This window comes from Lepidothrix coronata, unplaced genomic scaffold (assembly GCF_001604755.1).
Source record: "Lepidothrix coronata isolate B3197 unplaced genomic scaffold, Lepidothrix_coronata-1.0 Scaffold43, whole genome shotgun sequence".
NCBI lineage: Eukaryota > Metazoa > Chordata > Aves > Passeriformes > Pipridae > Lepidothrix > Lepidothrix coronata.
Window position 1 is genome coordinate 1,432,758 of NW_016690223.1, and position 20,738 is coordinate 1,453,495.

The 20,738-nt window shown below is 37.3% G+C and overlaps 1 protein-coding gene across 1 annotated transcript in view; it reads left to right on the top strand.

Annotated features, from left to right (window-relative positions):
* The window catches only part of TTC7B (tetratricopeptide repeat domain 7B), a 137,747-nt gene that overhangs the window by 14,541 nt on the left and 102,468 nt on the right, over positions 1 to 20,738 (top strand). The window contains exons 2-4 of the mRNA XM_017813791.1: positions 5,524 to 5,678; positions 6,359 to 6,527; positions 20,188 to 20,318. Coding sequence (XP_017669280.1) covers positions 5,524 to 5,678; positions 6,359 to 6,527; positions 20,188 to 20,318 — 455 coding nt within the window. The remainder of the gene's footprint in view (positions 1 to 5,523; positions 5,679 to 6,358; positions 6,528 to 20,187; positions 20,319 to 20,738) is intronic.

Genomic DNA, 20,738 nt, shown 5'->3' on the forward strand with positions numbered 1-20,738 from the left:
TTCCATAAAGAAAGATCTACGGTATTTAACTTAACTAAAGAAGTGCTTGTTACAGGAGTGTGGACCAGAAGAATTTTTGAGACCTATTTGAAGGAATGCATATGAGAGGGAAAGGGACACGTGACACTTTCTTCTTTGGCACTCCCGAAGTTCTGCTATTTGAAGTGTTGAAGAATGTAATTGATAGACCTCACTCTTTTAATTGTAAACAACCTTGATGATATTGCTCTCAAACCAAAGCACTTGTCTTAGGGTGTCATTTGGCTTCCCTGCTATTTTTTGACGTTTGATGTTCATGTTTCCTCAACCTTCTTTGGAAATGGAGCTTGCTCAGCAAAGCATTAAACTGAATAAAAGGAAAGAGGAATGTTACTTGTTAAATGAAATACTTTGGTTTTGATGAGTACACATCAGAGAGGAGGTATCAACTTGCACATCCCTTAAAACTTGGAGTAACCAGTTCGACATATTTTCACCCTATTTTAAATTGCCACTTAGCTTTAAAAGCAAATTAGCAAAATTAATCTTCATTGTTCTCCTGTGTGGGACATTACTATGCTGGCCTCAAGTATTATTTTCAAGAGGTTCATAAACAAAAATTGTGTACTCAGATCACACACACTGGAGTCTTTTGAATATTTTGGGTAAAATACCTGTCCTTAAAGGACCTCTCAGTGACTTATTCTTTGCAAGGCAAATAATTGCATACAGTGAACTGAAGTACAGTTTTGTAAGTTTGGAACGGGCCTCTGATCTCTGAGAGCCTTTCACACAGCACATGTTAAACTGTGCACTGAACTAACCACTGGTGTACAAAACCATCTGTCTTTTCTGTGTATGCAGCTTATACACTTTGATTTCCAGAGAAATGGAATGGTGCATGCAGCTTATGCTCTTTGATTTCCAGAGAGATGGAATAGTTGCAGAAGGTGCAGTCCTATGGAGTGTTGTGCTAAAGCTATCTTTGGGAAGGGTAATTTTGGTCATAATATCTGACTTTACTATGAGTTTATAATAATACTGTGGCTATGAAAATGAAATGTAGGATTTGGAGTAAGTCTGTAACAAAGGAGGTTTGGGCTGAAATATCATGTTTATATTTGGTCAGTTTAATTTCTTGTTTAGTTTGTAGCTTGAAACTGAAACTGCACAAGCTGTTGATTTTATCAATTATACCAAGATTTCCGTTTGAAGGAAAAGAGACAATATGCAGGAAATAGACTGCTGGGAAATAGATGCTGAGTATCTTTAAAAATGAAAGAAAATCATTTTAACATATTACTTTTCTTGGAAGATTTACTTTATTGGAGCAAGTGGTACTTTTCTGTACCATTTGTGCTTTTTAGTATATGTATCAATACTTGCATAAAATATGTTGATATGGATGGAAAATAACTCCATTTGATTGCAAAGTGTCATGAAGTGAAGAGTTATGCCCTGACAGAGGCCTGCTGTGTCGTGCAGAGGGACATAGGCGAGTCTCTCACAACCAGGTGGGTTGTGTCAAGAGTCTGAAAGAGCTGGCCAGTGTCATTGCGTGGACAGTCATTTGTTTAAAGGTCCTGGTGACTGGGGTGATTCTTGGTGACTGGTAAAAGGCACGGATGGCCATTTGCAAGAAGGTCGAGAAGGAGGGTCCAGGGACTACAGGTCGATCAGCGTAACCTTAGGCCCTGAGAATATTAGGAAGTATGTCCTGGAAACTGGTTGGAAGGATAAGAAGATGATTGGGATCAGTCGACAGGGATTTATCAAGGACAAGCCAACCAGATATCTTTTGATGAGAAGTGAGTGACTGTAGGGATGAAGTGAAGATGGTGGGTATTATTGGCTTTGACTGTTTAGACTTTGGACACAGTTCCCCACAGTATATTTTACAGCTCAACTGAAAAGACTGGTGGGTTAGGAGGTAAGTTGGAAACTGGCTGGGCTCAGAGGTTTGATCACAGGTATAAAAAAAAATCTCATCTATGATATATTAGGAGTGGAACCTCTCAGGCATTGATGCAGGAAAGGATCTGAAGGTCCAGCTGGATAAGGAGTGTGAGTTGTCAGCAAACCTTTGCAGAAGTTAAGACCAACCTCACACTGTGCTCAGCATTTTGAGAGAAATTATTATTCCTGTACTGTTTGTCACTTAGGAGACTCATCTGGAATGTTGTATCTAGGTTGGGGTCTAAGTTGAATATTGATATAGCAGAGTTAGCCCTATGGAGGGACACCAAGTTGCTAAGGGGGCAAATGTGAGTGACGTAAGAGAAGCAGTTAAGAAAGCTGCATTTGTTAAATCTTAGAAAGGGAAGCCTAAGAGGGGATCCTACTGCAGCCAAGTACAGAGGTGGCCTCTTCTCAGAAATGTGCACTGAAGGTGTTGGAAGCTATGGACAAAAACTGCAGCAAGGGAAATGTTGAGTGGATAACAAGGAAAAGATTTCCACAGTGAGAACAGTCAAGTGTTGAACAAGGCTATCTGGAGGGGTTTTGTAATCTGTGGAAATACTCGAAACTATGTATGATCCTGTACCTTCCCTAATGTTGAAGTATATTTTTTATTTCTTTTTCTTCACTAAGTACACTGAAATATCTTTTGTTTTTCATTTTTGCTGAACAGACTTCAATGAAAGAGTAACAAAACTAGTTAGTGTAAATTGCTTCAAAAATTCATGGAATTATACTGATAACATTGTGTGCATGGGAACAAACTGGGTCATTCTCTACTTTTATTTCATCAAAGGATTTAAAATTTCAGGTGTAATACATTAAAATAGACTTCAAATGAGAGGAGCTTTGAGAGCCTATGAAATTAAAAATGGCAATTGTGCTGTTTACAGATGAATGGTGTGGTCCAGGATGATGAGGTGGATCCAATGAAAGGGAGTGTTTCTAGCTGGCTCTCCTCCTGTTCTCCCGGGGGCAAAGTGTACTCGTTTGCCTTTGGCCAGCCTCAGCCCAGCCTTCAGACAGGCTCTGAGCCTTCCAGAATCCGGACCTGTGGCTGGGGTAGGAGGCAGTCTGGGATTTCTGGTTTGGGCCCTTTCCTAGGGAGATGCAGCTGACCATGACTGTTGAACCAGGTGGCTGCTCTTGCTACAAAGTGTTTGAGCAATGCAGGCTGTGGACAAGGAATTTCAAAGCCTGGTGTTGGTCCCTCCGGGTGCTTATGCTGAGAGCATGTACTGCCCCTTTCCCTGCTTTTTGCTGTACTCTGATATAATGTGTGCATGAAATTCACGCTGTAGCAAGGAACTTATCCTTGCTTACAAAACACGGGAAAGACTCTGCAAGCCATATTAAGTCATAAATGTGCTCAGCCCTGATAGACTCACTTGTTTCCTGCTGCAGCTGACAATGGGGTTTCTTGTGCATGACCAAAATATTTCTTACCTACCGTAAAACCTTCTCATTCTAGTTCTGTTCAGAAATGTTACATTCCAGAGTGCCAGATTAGCCAGCCTTCCGTGCAGTATATCCTAGGCTGTACCAAAAATATTATAGTGTACAAACTTTGAGCCTTTATATTTTTGGAACTTAAGTTTAAGTTCTCTTATTTGGTTTTTTAAACTGTACATCAGATGTTTAAGATGAAAACATTTCAGTCAAACTTAATAAACTGATCAACTTCACTTTTAAGGGATGTGCAAATTGTATAATGGACTTTCTGATGCATGTCAAACTGTGCCATTTGCCATATGGTCATTGAATAGCTAAATAAAAGTATTTTTTTGGTTGACAAATAGTGAGTAATAAGGTTTCATTATTATACTTTAGGTGTATTATTGAGTGGTAGTAGTATTTTTTTTAAACTGGGAATTGTATGCCTTTAATATGTATTTGGAAGACGTGATTGTCATTGTTTTTTCAAATGTCTCTAAAGCAATGGTGTGTCAGGGAGATAAAAAACCAAACCAGGCGTCTGTTTTCCCCTTCCTTATGTTTCAAGGAACCAGCATATTTGGCTAGCATGTATCAAAGCTATATCTAGAGTTGTGAGGCTAAATTGAGCAGAAGGTGCGTAGTTTAGGCAAAACCAAAGGCGTGTGAAGAGGCATAAAGGTGCTCTTAAGAGAAGATGCATGCAGAAAGTGACACTTCAGATTGTTGTCTGATCTGGAGATCAGGAGAAGCTTTAGTGGTCCCCTTTTCGGTGGACTTTGGGAATGGAACTGACACTACAAATTTAAGATTGATGAATTTGACAACTGTGATCAGATGAAAATTAAGCAGGCTGGTAACCAGGCGGCATCTCTGGTGTGATTTGTCTTCATCAGGATGCTAAGAACTTTTCCAGTAGTGCTTAAACAGTAAAACATAAGTGAATGGTAGTTGAGAACAAATAAATGTTGAGCTTACCATGGATATCTCTCCCAGCACACTATAAAAAACATAAATGGAAAAATGAGTGCTCCGTTGGTGCTTCTGTTATTTTGTCTGGTCTCTTAACTTTCTCTTGAAGAAATTGTGGTTTAAGAATCAGCAGTTAACTGGAAGTTTTAAGGAAAAAAAAAGTTCTAAGTTTTCGTCTTTCTACTTGGTAGGACATGTTACAGGACAGTATTGGTCCTTATAGCTTACTGTAGAATGGCATTGTGCTGAAGTTTGCTATAATTAAAAGATAATGCTGATTCATTTATACTTTCTGAAATATATATATTTCCTGAGGGAAAGCTTTTCTTCTACAGTAACATTGACTTCTGCATGCCCTGGTCTTTCTGTCCCTTTTCATAACCTCTAGGGACAGCGCTAAAGGTGATGAGCGCTTTTCTGACTGATAACTTTTTGCCTTTCTCCTTTCTAAAAGTCTATTTTATTTATTGATATTACATATTTGGATTATTCAGACATTGTTTGCAAGACATGACCAGGTCTTTTCAAGTCCAAGATTTTTACAGCACTCTTCTCACTAGAGGAAGAACTAACACATTTCAGTAAAATAAGTTTAGTGGCCCTGGGTAGAGTAGAGGATGACCAGTCTCTTAGGTAAGCCCTAAGAAACTGGGAGAGTGATGAAAATGGACTTTCATACTTTCAGACTTGGGATGGTTGGAGCCTTAACAAGGTCTGAGTGAAATCTACAGACAAAATATGAATGGCGATCAAAGACATCATGAAGGACATGTGACTTCAAACAAATAAGTTAATCCAATATCAGTATTCATATTTGAAACCAATTTTTTGGTAAAGTGAATATCAGAAGTATATTTTGTCATGTTCAGAAAGCTACATAAAGCTTTGGAATCAAGTGCTGCTTTTTAAGGAGGAAGGTGAGAATACTGACTTTAGGTTAGTGTTCTAATTCTTTATATCTTAAAACTAATGAGGCTTGATTCTACAATGAACCAGGCTGGGAAAAGATAAATTGAAAAGTAAAACAAAGTACTACATGACTTGTGATAAACCTGAGTACTGGATGCTGTGTTTGCTTTGATTAGTTTCTATTTAAAATTCAGGCAATGGCTGTGTCCACTGAAACGGTAGTGAAATAAAATGATTTCTAATATTTCCTGTCTTTGGTTTTATTTACAGATGACATGGCAGAGCTTCTCCTTGGGGAGTCCAAACTAGAACAATTTTTGAAGGAAAATACTCTTAAACAGAGTAGTAGTCCACGGGGCCCCCAGCCAAAACTGACTGAGGTCAGGAAACATCTCACGGCAGCTCTTGATAGGGGAAATCTAAAGGTATGTAAATCAGCCTGAGCAAGAATTAGAAAAGTTGAAATTGTAGTATTGAGGAAAGGTTCCTTAAATTGTATTTGGAGGTGCAGAAATTGAGGTTAATATCTGAGAGCATTTTCTGTCAGAACCTTTTGATGCTCTTAACCAATTTGGCCCTTCTTAACTGTTGTTGTAGCTGCTACATCAACTTATCTCTTCTGTACTCAACATCCCTCTTTTGAGAGATTAAAAGAAGCTTGTTTTACAGTCATCTATAACATTTTGTTTCCTGTGGTTTCTGGGAGTATTAATTTCTCTTCCTTTTCTTTCTTTATTCATCCATTAATCTTCTTTTTCAAGACATTTATTCTGCCCTGATACTTTGAACTCATGTGAATTAAATATGTAGACTGTGGAACATATATCATTAAGTTTTGATGCCATGTTGATTTTCAACTGTGCTTATGGTGTTAGAGAAAACATTGGAGGGGTTGTAATGATAGGCTACCTTTAAATAGTTTTTTGTGGATTCCCCCCTACCTCAAGCTTCTCAAATATTACAAGGGACAGAATTTTGTTGGTTTGTTGCTCTGTTAGAAGAAATATCCTACATGAATATATACAGAAAACACATCTAATAATTATTGGAAGGAATTAGGTGTGTTTTCTGAGGAAAAACCCTTTCTTATTTCTCTTCTTTCTAGCCAGAATTCCTACAGGAAGCTAACCTAATTATGGCCAAATTGAACTATGTGGAAGGTGATTATAAAGAAGCTCTGAATACATATGCCAGAGTTGGCATTGATGACTTGCAGCTCACTGCAGTGCCACCATATAGGCTACGGATGATTGCTGAAGCATATTCTACAAAAGGTAAGATTGCTCTTTCCAGTATCATAATGTGTTTTAAAACTTAATTTATATCTTGTCTGAAGTTGAATTTTTTTAGTGTGAATATCATCAACACAGTAGTGGAGTACCATATTCATAGATGAAATAAGAGGATGGCTTGGGTCCTTTAAATTATTCAGAGTTTGTGCTAGGTTGACAGGACATGTACCTCAATTAATATTCTGACTGCACTGTCACCTGATCAATTTTTTTGAGTGTGTGTATTTAAAAGTCCTTCTGTATATAAATGTCACAGTAACTGTTGCTAAATACTAAAAGCATTATAACTGTTGCTGAAAGTTAAGAGTTACAAAAAGCGGTGCAGTTTTGTGGTTGCTGTGGGTAGAATGGAGAACCTTAATTCACTGTCATGCCTTTTACCGAATGTTAAAATGCTCAGCCTAAGCTATGTCGCATAACTAAATCGCCACTTAATTGAGAAAGGTAGTAATGTGTGACTTGGAAGTTTTATTTTTGAAATTTTCTTATATGTATATAGTTTTTTAAAAACAGAAGTGAAGTTAATTAAAAAGTATTTTGTTTTTTACTGGTCTAGTATAATTGTAATACTGGCCTTGTGTCTTAAGGTGGCAGTGCCACTTCAATTTAGAAAACTGTAATAGACTTCAAGCTGGGTCAGTGTGTTGAGGAAAGTGTCAGTTTGTATGCCAGAGGTTTATTAAAATCTACTGAGCTAAATGTTTGCTTTGGTCTGTTGTGTTTAAGCTTGGGTTGGGTTGCACATGTTCTTTTTGTTAAGGCAAGAGGAGTGTCAAAGGCAGCAAACAATTTGTGAGAGACTTCAATAGTGTTAACTGACAACTGATCAAGGATTGTTTCTAATGTTAGTGTTGGAAGAAAGTGACTGATTTCCACCAACACAGTCCTCTAGTAAACGTTAGACAAGCATGAATCATGCTCTGTAGAGGTGTCAAGGAAATAAGGGAAGTAACTGGTAGCAGAGACAGAAGGATGCTTCATAAGTCTGGTCACTATTTAGATCACAGTGGGAAAGGAGTATATAGGGAGTTCTTCTATATGATGTGAGTCTGCCCAGTTTTCTCACACAACATCTGTGTGGGCTTCTGAGCAATGTCTGGTTTGGGTACACTTCCACTCAGCCTTGTGGATTTTGGCTGGGTTTTTTTGTCTTGTATTGTTTTTTAAGTGTGTGAGGATGAATGTTGAATTTGTCATGTTCTTTCCAGGAAAATGCAATCTTGGACTTGATCAACTTTAAGTACCTAAATTTGCTTATATCTCCAAGGAATCCCAGTAATTCAACTGAATCTTTTCCCAGAGCTCAACTCTTTGTTTTATTTGACCTCATAAGGATATAAAATGGTTGAAACATAGTGGCATAAATTTTGCAGAAAATATTAATAATTTTACTTAATTTAAATATAATGTATGCAAAAATAGAAAAATATGTATCTTTTCTACTCTGGAATGTTTTGTTGGTTCGGGTTTAGAGATTAAAAAAAGAGATAAGAAAACCAGCATATGAAGCCTTATTTATCTTGATTGGATTTTGCTAGTTTGGTCACTTCTACTGGGTGACTCACTACCAGTTTACCTGAGCAAACCAAGCAAACTGTTGGGGTTTTGTCGTTGTTTTGTTTGTGTTCAGAAACATCCTTTTTTGTTTCCAGTTTAAATGGAATTGAAAGGGATCTTAAAGATCATCTAGTTCCAAACCCCCTACCGTGGGTAGGGGCACCTTTCACTAGACCAAGTTGTTCAGAGCCCCATCCAACCTGGCCTTGAACACTTCAGGGGTGGGGCATCCACAGCTTCTCTGGGCAACCTAACCTGTTCCAGTGTCTCACCACCTCCCATAGAGAATTTCTTCCTGATATGTAACATAAACCTGCCTCCTTTCAGTTTAAAGCCATTCCCCCCTGTCCTATCCCTACCTGCCCTTAGTCCCTCTCCAGCTTTCTTGTAGGACAGTTTAGGTACTGGAAGGTGCTCTAAGGCTCTGTTGAGCCTTCTCTTTTCCAGGCTGAGCAACTCCAACTCTCTCAGAAGATTCATAAATTTTAATTTCCCTTATTCCCATGGTAGAAGATTGCAAGAATATAGTCCTTTGTATGTTCTAGAATGAGGTGGTAATCGCAGAGCAGTCTTAAATTTAGTATTCAAAGTCTAGACAGGTTTAGAGTACTTAACAACTGAATAACATATGCTTCTACCCAGTAGTGTGCATTTATTTCTCACTCTCTTTCCCCTTCCGGCTAGATTTTCTTCTTTATCCTTGTAAGAGTGGACTATAAACTTTATAGTCTGAATTTGGAGTCTCTTCAGAGGTGATTGAGGTTTGTAGCTATTACGAGTTATTCTTACAGGGATTTTGTGCTTCACTTGGATTTGTATTTCTTGTTGTAAGTTCAAGGACAACTGGATTATATAAAGGTAAAACTCTTCAGGGTACGTAGACTTATTTCTTTGGCAGTCATAGCACCATGATATTTAGCAGTGAGGGACTATCTGCAGCTGTTTGCAGTGGCCCAGCTGCACTATGCAGTGCTGCAGCCTGCAGAGACGGTGAAAGATACCTGCTGGATTTGCCCCATTTCAATCCAGTTCCAGTGGATTTGCAGTCTCGTATGCTGTTGTGTAGTGGTCTGATACTGCTGTTCTTACCACTGATAAAAGCATAGGGCAGATAACTAATGATAGTTTTTAATTGCCTTAAGGTTTTTTTTCCTTATTTAAGGTGGGACCACTTCCAGGTGCTTACCTTCTCACTCAGGTTTCATTCTGTAACCTCAGAGATTGAGTGGGATGCTTGAGTTGACACGCTCCCTCTTCTGCAGTTCTTACAGGGTACTTAAATGAGCATGTTGCACTGTAACCGTTGACAGTTCCATAGCTCACAACAAGCCCTTGGAAATGACCTGCTTTCCTCATCTTGCTCTTGCATGAGGAACATACAAACTATGTCTTTCTGTTGTTCACAGCACAGGAAGATTCAGGATTTGTGTATGGATGCAGTGAAGGGCAAAATGGGTTCAGGGGTAGATTCAAGCTAAATTTTGCTGGAGTTTTATCTAGTGATGACTAGAAAGAAGGGGAAGAGGAACAGCACTAGTGACAATGATAGGGAGAAAGAATGGAATTGGAACGTGGATGGGAAAGAGAGATCCCTAAAGATATGCTCAACTCTTGGGGAGATGTGTGTGTTTATGTATGTGTATATATATGTGCACATATATAAATATATGTTTGTATGTATTTATGTTGTTAGAAAGTAAGTTGTGAGAAAAATCCAAAGAGGGAAATTCTACCTCTTCAGACTCTCCAGAGTTGAGTGTGTGTGAATGCATTACTCATCAGGGTTGTTTGTGTACTTCACTGCAAAATCTTCATTAAATTACAATAGTCTGCTTTACAAAAGTCTTTGTTAGGATAGTCCAGGAAACTTAGTGTCATTGCACCCCTGAAGTCTTCAACTTGGAATAACTGTGAAACCAAAGAACTAAAGCTATCTGCTGCCTGCAGCACACTCACAAAGAAGTCCTCAGATTTTTTATTGCATAAATGAATTAAATGCATATATGTCTTTCAAAGAATGCTTTTAATTCGCTATGCTGTCTATAGCTTTAGTTGTGGACAGCCTGGTTATAAGACTATATGTGAGAAGAGGCATAATATGGAGTGATAATAAGTTAAGCTAAGGATTCAAAGGCTCTCAAACCCAGCAAGGAAGATAGTTATTATTTTCTTGGAAATGTGTAGGTATAGAAATGCTGCTTCAAATCTTCCAAAGAAGGTTTCTCAATAGATTTGTCAAAATGCAACGTTGTAGAATTTCAACAAAATTTCAAGAAAAAAACTATCAAATTACCTTTGAAATATTTTCTGTTCCTTTTCCATGTGGCTCTTTGCCAGCTTGTGATGTGAAGGGAATCAGAGGGTCTCAGTGCCTGAGCAATGTTGGAAAATGGTTCCTGTCTGTTGCTCCTCCTAGAGAAAGTGTTCAAAATTGTTAATGTGGTGATAAAGGCATGGCTGTATTTTATCAGGCTGAAGAGCTTATAGATAGATTGTTTGGTTTTAGTTTTTTCCTGGCTTCTGGCAACAAAAAGTGCTGCTAGTGGTGATGCATTGTGCTTGATCCTGAATTAGAAGAAGATGTAAGATGGTGTGATGAAAAGTTATCTGCTACTGTGTCCGTTAAAACAGCAGGGAGTAGACTGGCCATGTGAATGCACGATGCAAAGCCTCAGAAACTTGGTTAGAATAGGCCAGGACAGCACTGTTTAGATATCCCTCATGTAAAAATTGCGAGGAGATAGCTACCTCACAGTAGCTATCTGTGATATTTTCGTGCCTTTCTTCACCATTTCCTGAAATTCACAGGTTAAAACCAGAGTTGTAGGAGAGGATAATTTTCTTTTATGTAGTTAACTTTATGGACTAACATACTTTTTTGACCTCACACTGAGTTTTTTATGTGTGTGTGTGTTTGTGCCCATAAAATACAGTTCTGATTAGACCTGGTGATTCCTTTACTTTAAGAAAAGAGCTAATTTTGATGCTATGCTTCTGAGTAATGGCTCTGTATGGGTATGTAGAAGGTGTTGTGTGGGATGGAATATTAATAAAATCATAGGTTTTATATTAAATACATAATTTTCAAAGATTCAAAGCCTTACTTGAAGACATTCAGGGGGACATTTAAAAAATAGAATACAAAACATAAATTGAAAAGATGGAGCTTTTCAAATCAGTGGTCCACTTAGTATTTGCAAAAACATGAGAATGCTTATTTGGATCTGTTAGGGGGCTTTTCTCCCATCTGCTTGTAAATTCATTTGACAGAAAAGCAAAGGAGAAGCATCTGATAAAACAATTTGCTGTAGCAAAATGCCTGTGGTTGGAGATGCCAGCTTATTTCAAGAGTGTGTGATGAGGGAGAGAAAAATAGGCATAGAAGGATGACATTGCTGAGGAAATGGGCAGGTTTGCATGACTCTGTTGTTCCAAAGTGTTAGCCTGAGGGCAGGTGTATGAACATTGCTGGAGCTGATTCCCTGAAGCTGTTGCCTGTTAGTCACAGGAGCACATCATACCTTTTAGTATGAAGTTTTAAGGTGCAGTACAATGAAAATATTTTTTTCCTTCTGCCACAAAAATAACTTGAATGTCAGTACTGGTTATTAGAGCTGTGTTATGCAGTTGGAGCTAAGCTAAGAAACGAGGCTGGGCAGGGGGAGGAGAAAGGCAGGACAGTCTTGAGATTGTGGTGGCAAGTCTTGGCTCAAAGTAAAATGTGGATTTTGCACATTTCTGGCTGTATTATATACTTGATATTTGAGTATCTATGTAGGAAGGACTACCTTCTGATAGATGGAGAAGGTTCCCTTGCTCAAGAGGTTAATTTTGTCTCTTTAGGGTCTATTTGTTCACTAGATCAGCTTAATTGGCAATGCTGAATTCTGAGACTGAGGAAGATCATGAAGAATTGAAATAAGAGAAGTTATAAATCCGTAAAGAAATAATGAAAGAGTGCCTTTGTCTGACTTTTTTTTTTCATGTTAAGCATGTGTAAGTAGCTCCAAATTTTCGTACTTCCTTTTCTTACAAGACCAATCAGAAAAAAATTCTCTATATGCTGTTACCATACGGAAGCATATATTTAGAATCCATTTTAATGATGGCTGAAGTTAATATTCCCGTAGGGATGTGGCCTCTGGGAACAGGACAATTAAATTTCTGCAAGTTTTCAGCAGTATATGAATAAGGTAATATACTGGAAAGCACACATAGGCATTATTCAAACACTGTACATGGCAGTGTCTCCTATGTTTCTAAGCAATTTTGTTTGCTTGTGGAAGCAGGGATGAGATGCATGCACAGTGGGATATTGAGGTGTTAATTTGGGGAGGTGCAACTTGTCAGGAACTCTTAAATAGCAAATTTATATTTAAATGGGAAATAAGCGTATTGAAATTTTAGGTAACATAACTGATACTGCTGTGTAAGTCAAAGGACATAATTGAAAAAATGAATTTATAATACTTGGCATTACAAATTGGTGACTCTTTGTAAAAATGCTTATAGAGGAATATAGCAATTTACAAGTCTGACATTTCTTAAAGTCTGCAACTTTGTAGACTTGATTTTAGTAAAGAGAACGTGTTTATAATTAATACAGTGTATAGATTAGTAGACTACTCCAGATATGTCAAGATGACTGTGTTGTATTACAGTAACGAATTAAGTATGTGAGGGATGTTGTCTGTAAGTTAGACTGTGTTATTACAGAACTGTAGCCTTATTGCTGCAGACTGTTTTACATCTCATATCGCCTGTTTGAATAGCTGTGTTTACATTTAGATGGTGTATGTTGAGAAAGGTGAGACTATCTTTACTGCTGCTGACCCATATTCAAATTTAATGTTGCATTTACCAAGTTAAATGATTGGCTATTAATTAGTTCTGTTTACAGAAACATGGAAATACTCATTAGGTTCAGTGGAAGTGTCAGGTGCATGTGAATTGCTACTCTGCAGTTAGGAAAAGATGCTGCACTTAACTTTAATCATATACAATTTTAATGGGATCTTGTGCATTGCTAGCCTGTGTCAGCAGACACCAAGTAGTTCTTCATGGAAGAATGCTAAATGAAAGCTGGTTTAGTAATTATGCTGGGGATCTCTAGCCTCATTAGGCAATGGGTCAAGAACTCAGCTTGGGTTCCCTCCTCCTGTCTTGCTGTGCAAATGTTGCAGGCAGTTTCCAGACCATGGCTGGGAACCCTGTGCCATGGATTCTTCAGACTTTCTCCATTAAAGCTTGTCTTTCCCCAGCCTGTGTTTATGACTTCTACTCTGCTGGAGCAGGGACTAGGGGGAACCCAGACATTTATCCCACTTTCCTCAGTGCTGCTTTTAACTGTGGTATTTGAAATACAAACACTGAATTAAAATAATATGCTTCTTATTAAAATAGAATTCTTTAGGACTTGAGCAGTTTGGTGGTATCTTTTTCTTATTCTTAATTTCTTCCAAATCTTTAGAATTTCTTCCTTTGGCAGAGTGAGGGGAGGGAAAAAAATGTTGTGCACAAATTAAAAATTAGTGATTCTGGCCTTTTTTTTCTCATGGCACAGGAAGAGTGGGTATCATAGTGGAGCCAGAAATGCTTGTAGGAGCAATCCTGAACATTTACAGCAAAACTGTAAATTCCATAGTTAAATCATCTCCTTTCTCCTGAGCGAACAGCTTCCTTGATGTCCACTCTTATGTACTGGTGTGCAGCAGTTCTGCTTTTTTCGGGGTGGGGGGTTGGGAGAAAGATATTCACTCACTCCAGGATCTGCAGCAATTATCAGTCCTTATATCAGCTTTTATCTTTTGTTTGAACTTTTTCGGCCCCTCTACAAGATGCTGGTCTGTCAAAGGGCTGTACTGCAGCAAGAACTGTCTGGCACATGGTTATGAAGAAACAAATGTGTGTGTGAAAAATACTGATCTCTTTTGTTTAAAAGATATTGTAAAAGTCTGTTTTGTACTCTTAAGAAAATACAAAGATTTGAATTCATTACATTTAGAGGAAAAGAGTGACCAATTGTTTCAAAACAGTTATTTCAGATGATATTAAAAGAAATCCCAAAATATTGTTATGGTCTTATTGACTGCTTGGAGTAGTAAGTAGGTATTCAATTCAGAAAAGGAGATGAGTATTTCTGTGCTTTTTTATTTTCTCTTTTTTTGAGAAACTTCAAGACACTTAGAAGCCCTAGCATAACTAAGGCATTAGAAAAGCTGTGCTAATGTAATGACATTGCAGTATGAGCATGTGTGACAAAAAGCTGTGTTCAGCTCTGGAAAGTTTTGCCTATGTTGCTCTGTGTATCATCTAGAATGGAATTTAATTCTCTGGTCTGTGTTTAAAAGAGTGGCTAGCTAGAGGAACTTCCCTTAAATTCAGATATGCTGGAGAAGAGGATATTGACCATTTTCCTGATGCCTTTTCTGGAAAATGTGTATGGAACTAGCAATAGAGATCCTGCATTCTGACAGTTTTTGGGAGACCTTCCCACCCGAGTCTTGGCATAAGGGGATGGGCAGTTGAAGGTACTTGAAAAATCAGAGAAATTAATTGTTTGTATTTCCTTGGACAATCTGTAGCAATAGGCAGTTCCTACTAAGATAGTGCATCTGCAGTAATTATGAAAGTAAGAGGTAGTATATTTGCCTATTATCTATTATTTTTCTCTTTTCCTTTATAATAATTACTTTGCAAATATCAGTAGGGAATTGAAGAGGGAAAAAAAACATGCTTTGCTTTTTAAAAAAATTCTCTGCAAGCAAGTCACAATCTTTGATTGAAGACTTCTAGAAATAAGTCCTTCCCTGCAGTGAAATTAGCGGTGTTTGTTCTAAGTTCAGAAATAAACTGTGGGAGTTCCTTGACAGCAATAACTCAGATTGTTCCAGTTTCTCTTTTAAAATTACTAATAAGTGTTTGCCATAGTCTGTATAATTGTTTGTTCTAAATACATAGGCTAAACATGAAGTTTCTTTAAAAGGAGATGAAAGGGGTTTTTGTGTTACAGCATTTGGAACACTTTGCATATCATATGGGGAAGACTAAGTGCTGTGTACTCCAATACACTTGGATTTTACATGTCCGGGTAAGGAAACCAGGAAGCAAACCCAGGAATCTGTATCCATTGAAGCAACTCTCTCTCTTGAAAAAGTGTGTTTATTGACTTAAGTATAAAACAGTAGTTCACTGTTTTTCATCTGTCCTTGGACTTGCCTACTGGAAACAGTAGATAAACCATGGAGTCCATTATTACTTGTGGGCTCTAAAATTTATACAGGCAAGGTACTGGCTGGCATCATGGATAATAATAATAATGGCCAGTCTTCGCGAGCGAAGATTTGGGAAAGGTCATTGACCCTTCGAGCCTGCGCAGTGGATTTTGTAGGTGAGACTCAGTGTGCGCTGAACTGAGCCCACCCTTTAATCCTGAGGTTCATCTGCTGGGGCCAAGCAAGCTTGGACAGTGGCAGTGAGGGTCTCAGAACGTAGGTTTGTTTAGAGTGACCTTCTCTTAGATGGATTGCCACACAGGGCTAACGAGCTCCATCTGCCCGGGGGGCTGGGAATACTCTGGTGGTCTAGTGGTTAGGGTGCAGGACTCTCACCGCTGCGACCCAGGCATCATGGATAGTCCTCAGATATACAATGCTATTGATGTGATAGGCCTTAGCCTTGTGGTTTTGTTGTGTTTTTGAAATTATCTCAGTAATGGTCTGTGTGGTAAGAGTACTTAATAAAGATCTGAACTGTGCCGTGGATTCCCTTTTGACCTTAGAGTAATTTTTGGTTTACTCTGTATGGTGAAATGGGAGTGCTGATTGGTTTTCCTGCAGAACTTTCAATAGAAGACTGTTTTTCTGTTTGTTTTTTAACATAAAAATGGTTGATTAGCTACTTGCGTAGGACTTCTTAAGTACAGTTAGTTACCTGTTGTTACTGAGGCATCCTTTTTTTGGGCAGTGGTCAGTTTGTGCATATGTGGTGGTAGGGCCAGCCTGGTCTTCTATTTGTGAAAAATGAAATAGTTTACTTGGCATAACCTTGGCCACTGATTTGAGACTACAGACACAAGAATGCCACTTGGAATAAGTGATAAAACTGTCTAGTGTTTACTTTCTCAATATTTTACAAAATATGGGTAATTTATAAAGTTTTTGAAAATTTGCAGAAAACCTTTGCAAGTTATCATGTAATTTAAATGTCAGGAATATTCTTTTCTTGTCCAAATGCTGTTTGTTACTCTTCTACTCTTTTGACAAGCAATTTTAGAGTTACCTTGCAAAACATGTAAGCTTAACTAGTATGGACTAGTATTCATTTCACTGCTTCTCGCTTTCTTTTCCCTCAAGAGTCATCTTGCTTGATATCAGGACTAGATATGTATGAGATAAGTGTCCTCCCAGATTAAAACTGACCCAGTTTGTTGGAAGCTTTTATTTGAAGGTGGTTTTAACTGAAAGGGCTTAAACTTAAGTCATGAATATCCAAGTCATCTTGTGATACCAATTGTCATTATATTCCTGAATGCAGAATAAAACAAAATAATGAATAAAAATTAAATAAATCAGTAGCTATGACCTTTACAACAAATGCAATAATATTCTGTAGCAGTAATGTGTACCTATTTTCTGAATATCTCAAAGCAGTTTGTAAACAGTTAAAGAAATGCCTGCCTTTTGTGGGGAGAGTAGCAGAGATTCCTGCCTGGCAGGTGGGGGAAGAAACAGAAAGGTGAGAACTGACTTGTCTGATTCTATGAGAAGTCTTCAGCAAGTAATTTAGGGCAATATGTGGAGTTTTTTTAAGTTCATGTCTTTCTCAATTCTATTATATTACCGTGTGCTTTTTCTTTTTCTGGGGGAACCTAGTGTAATGATCCCTATTTTAATCAACTTCCATCATCTCTCAGTATTCTTATGAAGAAGTGGGCATTATTATGTGGTTGTTATTCCTGTGTTGCTGTGTATATCTGTTTAAAATTAAATGGTACTTTTATGTACTTTAATACATTATTTGTTAAATTTCATCTGTATTTAGGAAAAAAATTAAACGAGTAGTCTGGAGTGACTCAAATTTTAACCTGTTACAGAATCAGAATTTATTCAGGATTTTTATCTAGTTAATATGTTTTCATTTTTAATACAGTATTGAATTGCAATTATTCCTTGAGTCATCAAAAGAAATACAGTGTGCAAACCATTCTGTTAAGTGGTCATTTCAGGATGGTTTGCCAAATAAAATTCCTGCTCCAAAGCATTGCATGCTTAAAATATACGTACTTTCCTGGGTTGTAATAAACATACCAGAAAAATATAGTGAATAGTAATTATATGATAAGAGTTTCTCTAAGAAAGAGTATTCTGTACTTCATCAAAGAACATTTATAATTTAGTACTTCCCTGCTGCATTACTTAAAATTTCTGGCAGAGCACTGAGGTATTTTCATATCTTAAAGAAAATTCTCAGCTAAAATGAGAGAATGTCCTTATAGTGAGTCTTTCAGATTTGAAAGATTATGGTCGTGGCCATAAAATATAAAAATAGAAAAAATAAATCTGAATCAAATCAACAAATAGTCAGTTATATACTTCATATAGGGGATGATACCTCTGGGGCATTGGCTCTCAGTGTCATGGGAAAGCAGGAGTGGGGAGGAGTGATCTGCGGACCAGCTCTCTGGTGCTTTCGCTCATTTGACGTTTTTACTGCAGCTCATTTATTGTATTCTGTGGTCAGCTCTGAGATTGAAGGTGTTTGTGTAGGACACTGCAAACTTTCTATCCAGTATCAACCTTACATTTAGATCTTCTAATCAGAGGGTCTGTTCAAGACTACTGTAGTAGCAGGATAACTGACTTTTTTCTATAGTGTAATCTTGCTCTTTTGGGAGCTCTGACTTATTGTTAGTAAAATAACCTCTCAGATATTTGTGATTTGATTGAAAAATTGAAAAAAAAAAAGCAGATTAGTGTTAGCTACCTTAGACTATTTGCAAATATATTAAATTTTTAGAAGTATGTTAGGTGAAAACTATGACATGAGAAAAATCCAGTGTCTGTTGTAAAACTCAGGTTTTGCAGGTTTTTAAGAGACAAACTACTTGTGTATTTGCCACGCTTTAGGGATATGTAGGTTTTGAAAAGTATACTGGATGTTATTTTTTTTTTAGCAGAGGGGTTAGTGCTGGAGTCAGAATTTCGTCTTAATTGGATGTATAGCTAGCAAATAGAGCTGTAGGTTATATGTTGTTTGTACTGGTAAAAGGGTGAATTGGAGAGTAAAGGTGGCCAACAAACTCTGATACAGACTTAAAGCATCCTCTCAAGCCAGAAATCTGGTTTTTTATACAAATGATATATACTTTTACAGACTAGTATTGAAACTTAATAGATGTTCTAAAATAATCTGGAGGCAACAGATATTGCATAGTTTTGAGTTTATCAATAAACCCCCTCCAAATTACATAGCTTCTGAAGTTAGGTTTTTCTTTTGTAATTGCAATGAAACATAGTGTCCCCACCTTGTATTGATTGACAGAAGTCCTGTGATAAACTATTCTCCAAATTGGATTTGTGCTACCTGGCATTCTACAGACTTCTGCCCAGTATATAACCATGTGTTTTGTTGTTGTTTTTAGTTTCTTCAAGCAATGGATTCTCAAAACTTTCAACGATGAATTGAGAATACAGTCATTTAAATTGTGCATTATATTAATGTGGGAGCAGTTGAAGGCACTTTATGGTCAGCATTTACTGCTGACAAGCTAAAAGAATGACCTGAAATACATCTCTTAACATGTGGAAAGTGCTAGTTCAAATGCAATTCATTATTCAAATAAAAGTAAAATGAGATAGTTGACTTGCAGAATATGAACTGGTGATCTGTTGCAGATCATAAACAGAAGAGAATTTTTACTTACTGTAAGGGAAAACACCAAAGTTTTTTTTTTAAAGTATCTTATATGAAAACCAGTAAATCTTTAATCTTCCCTGCTGAGTACTATTGAGGCCTCAAGTGGAGCCATGTATCCAGTTTTGCATAGTGAGTCAAGATAGAGGTAACCAGTTGGAGAGTGTCAAGAGGAGATAAAAATGATTAGCTGTCAAGGAAGCATGAAAAAAGAAATGGGTGAGAATTGACATTCTTTGTTACAAGCATGTCTCTCTCTCTAGAATACTGAAAAAATGTTTTGTAAAGAACAGAATAATCTCTCTTTGAGGATGAATTGAAATAAGAGTCTAGAGAGGAGATCTAGACATGAGGAGAAAATACTGATTGTGAGAATAGTTGAGCTCTATAATAATTTGCATATGAAGGTCAAGGCATCCCTATTGTCAGAAGGTTTTAAGAACAGGTTAGGCAAGTATCAGAGGTTGGTTGATTCTTCGATCAGATGAATGGATTAATATTCTTGAGGTTCTTTCCAACTCTTTAATTATCTTGAAAATAATTGTAATAGAAGTGACTTGTGTAGGATATATGATTAATTAGTAAGAGTTGTAGCATTTATATTTGAGACAAGCAAAGATTATTTTTTTCCTTCAAAGCACCACATAATGTGTTTGTTGGATAAGGCCTGAGCAGAAAAGATGTACATGGCCTTGATGAGAGTGAGCTACCTCTTCTAAATTTAAGTACAAGAATTACACTTCCTAACACCTTGATTTCTTAAAATGTATTTGTTTTTATAGATGCTTTTGCCTTGCACAGTAAGTAAGTTAATGTTACCTTGAGTGCCTTTATTCACTGTGCATTGGTTTCTATGATCATTCTGGAAAAATGAAGACAAATCCAGTGATGTAAAACTGGAATAGAAAGACACTAGGTACTTTTGTGGTCGATGTCATAATGTCTTTTAAGTAAAAACTGCTTAAAAAAATTACTGCTTCTTAATTTATAACTATTAATTGTTATTAAATGTTATTTACATAGTTATTAGTGTCTGTATCAGGGGACCATACCTTCATTTCCTTTGTTTCTTCTCCTGGCTAAAGAGGCTTAACCTGGACTATGTTTTGTGTATAATATTATATGACATTAGCTTATAATGCTTCATTTGAATTTTTTTTTTGCCTCCCAGGTCTCTGTCTTGAGAAGTTGCCAATTTCTTCCTCAGCTAGCAATCTCCATGTGGACCGTGAACAAGAAATTGTTACATGCTACGAGAAGGCTGGAGATATTGCTCTCCTGTACCTTCAGGAGATAGAAAGGGTAAGCTGGGGTGGTTTTCTTAATTGAAGAATTGTGTGGCTCATCTTTCATTGATGTGATATTACCAACAACTTGGTAACTCAACAAAAACACGTCTGATATTTCTTTTCATAGGACTTCAATGCACACCTACAATTGGACAATAAATCAGTGTGCCTTAATGGCTGTCTGGTAGCTATCCTTCTGTTATCTCATTCTGACCTCTTCGAAGACAGTGCCAGTAGGTTAAAAAGGCACAGAGCTCTGAGTTACTGTGTATATTCAAGATGCTGATCTGAGGCCTCTTGTTACCCTGTGGTAGTTCATTCATGCACATGGGATTATGGTGTCTTTCAAACACACATGTTGGAATATGTGTATTGCATTTATATACTTACTAGATTTTCAGGTAATTCGTAAAAAGAATTTAATTCAAAATGA